Consider the following 5857-nt stretch of genomic DNA (forward strand, 5'->3'; position numbering starts at 1 on the left):
GAAGCTCAAGAAAGTTTGTGAAAGAGACCAACTTCATTTTTTCTGTCTTTTACATTTTTCCGAAGATGTGCTTTGAGCCATGTGACTATTTACTGATTTAGGTGGTGATTCATTTAATCCAGTGAAATTCAATTCAAGGAAAAAAAAAGAGTTTTATATGTTCACTTTTTTTTTTAAAAAGTACAAGTTTGTGAATCTCTCTGGAGGTGATTCACAAACTTTTAATTTTTTATCAATCAAAGAGTACTCGAGTATTTGTACTTATCATTTCTCCATGTTTGTTCATAGGTTTTATAGAGGCTATAGATATTAAATAAGATAAGATAAGATAAGATAACCTTTATTAGTCCCACACGTGGGGAATTTGTTTTGTCACAGCAGGAAGTGGACAGTGCAAAAGTTATGACGCAAAAATTAGAATCCCCCCTGTCGTGGTAATACGTTGTGTAAACCAGTAAATATTATTAGACATTAATTAAAATCACAGCTTCCGGTTTTTATGGGGACAAAAAACAAACAAAAACGCATACAATTAGTTAATTTAAGGCTGTAGCACTGAAGGAGTGAGAATAGAAAATAAATATTCTGTGGATAAGAAAGCTTGTTTCTCCCAAAAATGATTTCTGGCAGAAAGAAAGAAGGAAAAAGATTGTCTACTTGTTACTTGTTGTCCTATAATCTGTGAAACTTAACTCATGAAAGATATAAAGTTATTTTGACAAAAAGAATGTTTTCTGCAATCACTTTTTAGCAAAGTGGTTTTTATATGTCCGTGTTTGATCCGGCTAAACAGTCTCATTGACATTAGAAATGTTTTTTAAAGAGTGATGTAGCCAAGGGTGCATCAGAAATTACAACGCGTATAACATATTGGTTTTATAAAGATATTTTAAGTGGCCAAAAAGGACTGAAACGATCATAATGTAGGTAGAGTTACCCAGAGTCATAAAGACACTCGCAAAGCAGGTGATTCATAAACTCTGCTTACTAAAATCCCTCTTTGTCACAGGGTGGATGGGTGAGTAGTGAGGGTGATAGGAGGGGAAGGAAGGAAGGAGGAAGCACCGCCCCCCCCCATACAAATAAAGCTCAACCTCGCTGTGGACGTTCTTAATTTCAGCGTCGTCGTCGTGCGCGAGAGGGAGTTGCAGACATGAAACAAACGTGGATCTCACAGAGTCTCCGGAGCATGAACAAACTCACCTTGCCGCTTTTCCTGTTGGCCCTGTGCTTTCTCGCCGGTGAAACTGGTAAGCTGCGGAAACTGGAGATTATTTCTTACAGTTTTTCCATTTTATTTTATTGCTACAGCCCAAATCACAGCAACAGTTTAGAAGTCGTGATTTCTTTCTATTATTATTATGATGATGATGCCTAATAAGATGTCTTCTTGAGAACTGATTATTTTTTATTAAACAGACAGTAAGTGTCCAACCGTATCTGTTACAGTTAACCCATGTTGCTCAGAGCCATGCCAGAACAGGGGCGTCTGCACACCACTGGCCTCAGAAAAATACGAGTGTGACTGCACACGCACGGGGTACTATGGGCAAAACTGCACAACAGGTAAGTGTGAACATCGCGCTTGGAGTGAAACAAGGTGCATCTCTGGTGGTGACTTGATGGCTTGATTCACGTGCTCTCTTGGTCTCTTACAGCTGAGTTCTTCACCTGGATCAAAGTGTCTCTGAAGCCAACACCCAACACAGTCCACTACATCCTGACCCACTTCAAGGGTTTCTGGAACATCGTCAACAGCATTTCATTCCTCAGGGATGCCATCATGAGATATGTGCTGACATGTAAGTCTCTCTCTGCTCGAAGGCAAAAATGAAAAAGTGGATTGGAAAGTTTTTCACAGTACATTAAACAGTTTGCGCAGGAACTTGTTGTAGTGTTTATACTAAATGAAGGACTAATATGGGTTTTCCTTTCTCTAGCCCGATCCCACATGATTGACAGTCCTCCAACTTATAATGCTGATTACGGCTATAAGAGCTGGGAAGCCTACTCCAACCTTTCCTACTATACGCGCTCCCTCCCCCCTGTGCCGCAGGATTGCCCAACCCCTATGGGAGTAGTAGGTGAGTACACTCTCTACCTTTGGAGAACCAGTTTTCTTAGATTCTTAAGATACAAAACCGTCTTTGTCGAATTACATCATAGGAAGCGCGCACATTGGAATTAGCTTTCCTCTTAGATCAATTATAAAGTGTCTGAGGCAACATGGAAAAACCTCCCCCTACAAGCCCAAACCAAAGAGATCAAGTTATTTTTTGCGTCAGAAGTATGAAACAGACCCAAAGAGCTGTGATTTTCCTATCATACTGTTATGTGCTCATTGAAGTCTTCTTATTCTTCCAGGCAAAAAGGAGCTACCTGATGTTAAAGTTCTGGCTGAGAAGCTCTTAATGAGGAGACAGTTTATACCAGACCCGCAGGGCACCAGTTTGATGTTTGCCTTCTTCGCACAGCACTTCACCCACCAGTTCTTCAAATCTGACATGAAGAGAGGGCCTGCTTTCACTGTTGCTAAGGGTCATGGGGTAAGTGGAGCTGAAGATCCCGGCTTTTGAAAAGCAAACTCATTTTAATGTGACCCAGTTTTAATTGGCGTGTCTTGTGCTGTCAGGTGGACCTCAACCACATCTACGGTGACAACCTGGAAAAGCAGCACAAGCTGAGACTCTTCAAGGATGGCAAGCTGAAATATCAGGTATGGGGGGGAAAGGTAGCTGTACTCGAGGCAGTCAAAGAGACCAGCTCATGTGCGTTTCTCACAGCAGTTTCCTCTTTTGCGTAACTCCGCAGATGCTCGATGGAGAGATGTACCCCCCTACAGTTAAGGAAGTGGGTGTCACGATGCATTACCCCCCTCACGTCCCAGATTCTCACCGCTTCGCTGTCGGCCACGAGGCATTTGGCCTGGTCCCTGGTCTGATGATGTACGCCACCATCTGGCTCCGCGAACACAACCGTGTGTGCGATGTGCTGAAAGAGGTCCACCCATACTGGGATGACGAAAGACTCTTCCAGACCGCACGGCTCATCCTAATCGGTAAGACAAAAGAAGTCCAGATACCAGCTGTGACGTAGTTGGGATTTTTTATTAAAAAGCTAATAATCATATTGTTAGCAGGACTTCTTATTCACCTCCCAATGATGTTGCGCACAGTGGAGCATTTCATTTCAGGAACCTGATTTACTGAAAGACTTGAGAATTTCTTGTAAACATCAGAAAGAGGAAATGTGTTTTACTCTCAGGACTCCACTTTGTGCTTACCCACACTACAGACATGCAAATGAAGCATCAATAAGCACGATTTATTCTAAAGCAGAGTGGCTTTTAGCATCTAGAGTGTCTTCATTATATAAACCGTCACATTTCTCATCTGGCAGGTGAGACCATCAAAATCGTGATTGAGGACTACGTGCAGCATCTGAGCGGCTATCACTTCAAACTCAAGTTTGACCCCGAGCTGCTCTTTAACCAGCGCTTCCAGTACCAGAACCGCATTGCATCTGAGTTCAACACCCTTTACCACTGGCACCCTCTGATGCCCGATAGTTTCCACATTGAGGAGACAGATTATAGCTACAAGCAGTTTGTCTTCAACACCTCTGTCGTGACCGAGCACGGCATCAGCAACCTGGTGGAGTCGTTCACCAATCAGATTGCCGGACGGGTACGAACTCTTTAAGCTCCGCAGCAGCAGTTAGACTGAAACATACAAGACCAGTGTTGCTCTAAGGATGCAGAATTGAAATTTCTTTTTTTTGTAATTTAGGTTGCTGGTGGTCGAAATGTCCCCGGACCCATCTTGTATGTGGCCATTAAATCCATAGAGAACAGCAGACAAATGCGTTACCAGTCCCTCAACGCCTACAGGAAACGATTCTCCATGAAGCCCTACACGTCTTTCGAAGACCTGACAGGTGAGACAGATTCAGCACTTCTTGAAAATACCTGTATGCTGAAAATGTGACAAAAACAGGTTCTTGTAATTGCTGTCTCAGGCCCAGCTATTGATAGATTAATATCTTTGCAATGCGCTGATTCTTATTTTCACAAAGTGTGACTGAAAAACCTGCAGGCTGCACAATACGGTTTATGCAATAGTTTACCTGATATTGAGGAAATGCCTCAGAGTCCCTAAGCAGCTGCTGGCAGTTTTGAAGGTTAGGTATTTATTTCCATGACTCTGAGAACCAGATGGCCATTTCATCTTAAGGTAGAGTAAGCAGACTGTCATGACTGCAGGCGAGATATAAACAGACACGGGGAGTCCCTCTACTTTAAAGAGGAAGATTTAAACTTTTCAAGAGGTTTAATGTCGATTAAAAACTAACTTTGACTTGCTGTATAAGTGAAGGAAAAAATGGCGTGCATGCTAGTGGAAAGATAAAAATCAGGAAGTAAAGACATATGAAATCTGTCAAATCGCAGTGACCGAGCCAGTGGGAAGGACGCCAGATTGTGTTACTGACCAAAACCATTTCCTTGTTTGTGTTATTCAGGGGAGAAAGAAATGGCTGCGGTGCTGGAGGAGCTGTACGGGCACGTCGATGCTGTGGAGCTCTACCCGGGCCTGCTGGTGGAGAAGCCCAGACATAACGGCATCTTTGGGGAAACAATGGTGGAGATGGGGGCTCCTTTCTCCCTCAAGGGCCTAATGGGAAATCCCATCTGCTCCCCGGAGTACTGGAAGCCCAGCACCTTCGGAGGCACAGTCGGCTTCGACGTGGTCAACACCGCCTCGCTCCAGAAGCTGGTGTGCAATAACGTGCGGGGTCCCTGCCCCGTGGCGTCCTTTCATGTGCCCGATGTTAAAGAGACCGGGTCCATGATCATCAACTCAAGCACGTCGCAGTCGCAGGGCAGCGACATCAACCCCACCATTATTTTGAAAGAAAGGACTACTGAGCTCTAATTTTATTTAAGCGTGTTGTTGTTGTTGTTGTTGTTGTTGTTGTTTTTAAAAAAACACAGTTTTATTTATTTATTTATTGGTATATTTATTTTATATATTTATACTGTAAAATAAAACCAGAACAAGTGGAACAAATTTTTATATTTGTGATTGAAATTAGAGTAAGTAATTTGTATTTATTTTGTACACTGTCTTCTTATACTGATAACCTCAGGCACTGCAACTTAATACTTGAAGGTCAGTTTACAGTTTCATTAAAACAGTAAGTTACTGTTAAATGTTTCCCTGGATTACCTGTTGCCTCTCCATTTATGTTCCCATAGTTGTATCCCAGTAATAAACAGTGATGAGAGTTTTAAAGGGCAGTGCTCCGGTGCAGACTGATTGTGACTATCTGCAGTTCACGTTGTTTTAGTGATTTCATTTTGACCAGTTTTCGTATTAGTCAGAATAATATGAAATGACAAGTGTATGTTGAATCCGCACTGTTTTTTTTGTTTGTTTTTGTTTCGTTTTTGTTTTTTGTTTTTTTATTTTTTTTATTTGTATTTTCAAGGAACAAACAAATATTCTGATTGTACAGGCTTAAAATAGTGTGTGCCTACGGTCTTCAGAGTATTAAACTGAATAAATGATGGAAGTCATACTTCAGAAATCAACTGTCCGTGTTGCTGTTTTCATGACGTCACTTTGTGTTCTTGTATAAACTCTGAACTGGCTGTGACAGCAGGATAAGACACTGTTATCTGAACATAGAGCGCACACATATCAGTTCACATGCTCCGACTGAAATGCAAATGGCTGTAACTCTGAGAAGTTGTTTCTTTCGACACACTCAGCGGCCGCTTTTTCTAAGTAGGCTTTGCTAGGGCTGGGTTGGACCTTCCTTCCTACAAGATACAAAACTAACAAATGTGTTCAAATGG

At 42.1% G+C, this 5857-nt stretch overlaps 1 protein-coding gene across 1 annotated transcript; it reads left to right on the forward strand.

Moving 5' to 3' along the window:
• Nucleotides 1-1089: 1089 nt before the first annotated feature.
• Nucleotides 1090-5590, forward strand: ptgs2b (prostaglandin-endoperoxide synthase 2b). The gene is made up of 10 exons (XM_026147501.2): nucleotides 1090-1250; nucleotides 1450-1566; nucleotides 1659-1802; nucleotides 1941-2084; nucleotides 2365-2546; nucleotides 2633-2716; nucleotides 2812-3058; nucleotides 3400-3686; nucleotides 3789-3936; nucleotides 4519-5590. Exons 1-10 carry the CDS (start codon nucleotides 1154-1156, stop codon nucleotides 4929-4931), a joined length of 1863 nt encoding a protein of 620 aa, XP_026003286.2. The 5' UTR covers nucleotides 1090-1153; the 3' UTR covers nucleotides 4932-5590.
• The last annotated feature ends 267 nt before the right edge of the window (nucleotides 5591-5857 follow it).

This window comes from Astatotilapia calliptera, chromosome 17, assembly GCF_964374335.1.
Source record: "Astatotilapia calliptera chromosome 17, fAstCal68.1, whole genome shotgun sequence".
NCBI lineage: Eukaryota > Metazoa > Chordata > Actinopteri > Cichliformes > Cichlidae > Astatotilapia > Astatotilapia calliptera.

Coding starts and splice junctions, on each gene's coding strand:
- ptgs2b (XM_026147501.2), top strand. CDS start 1,154: ATGAAACAAACGTGGATCTCACAGAGTCTCCGGAGCATGAACAAACTC. Junction 1,803..1,940: donor CATGAGATATGTGCTGACAT/GTAAGTCTCTCT, acceptor TCCTTTCTCTAG/CCCGATCCCACATGATTGAC. Junction 2,085..2,364: donor AACCCCTATGGGAGTAGTAG/GTGAGTACACTC, acceptor TTATTCTTCCAG/GCAAAAAGGAGCTACCTGAT.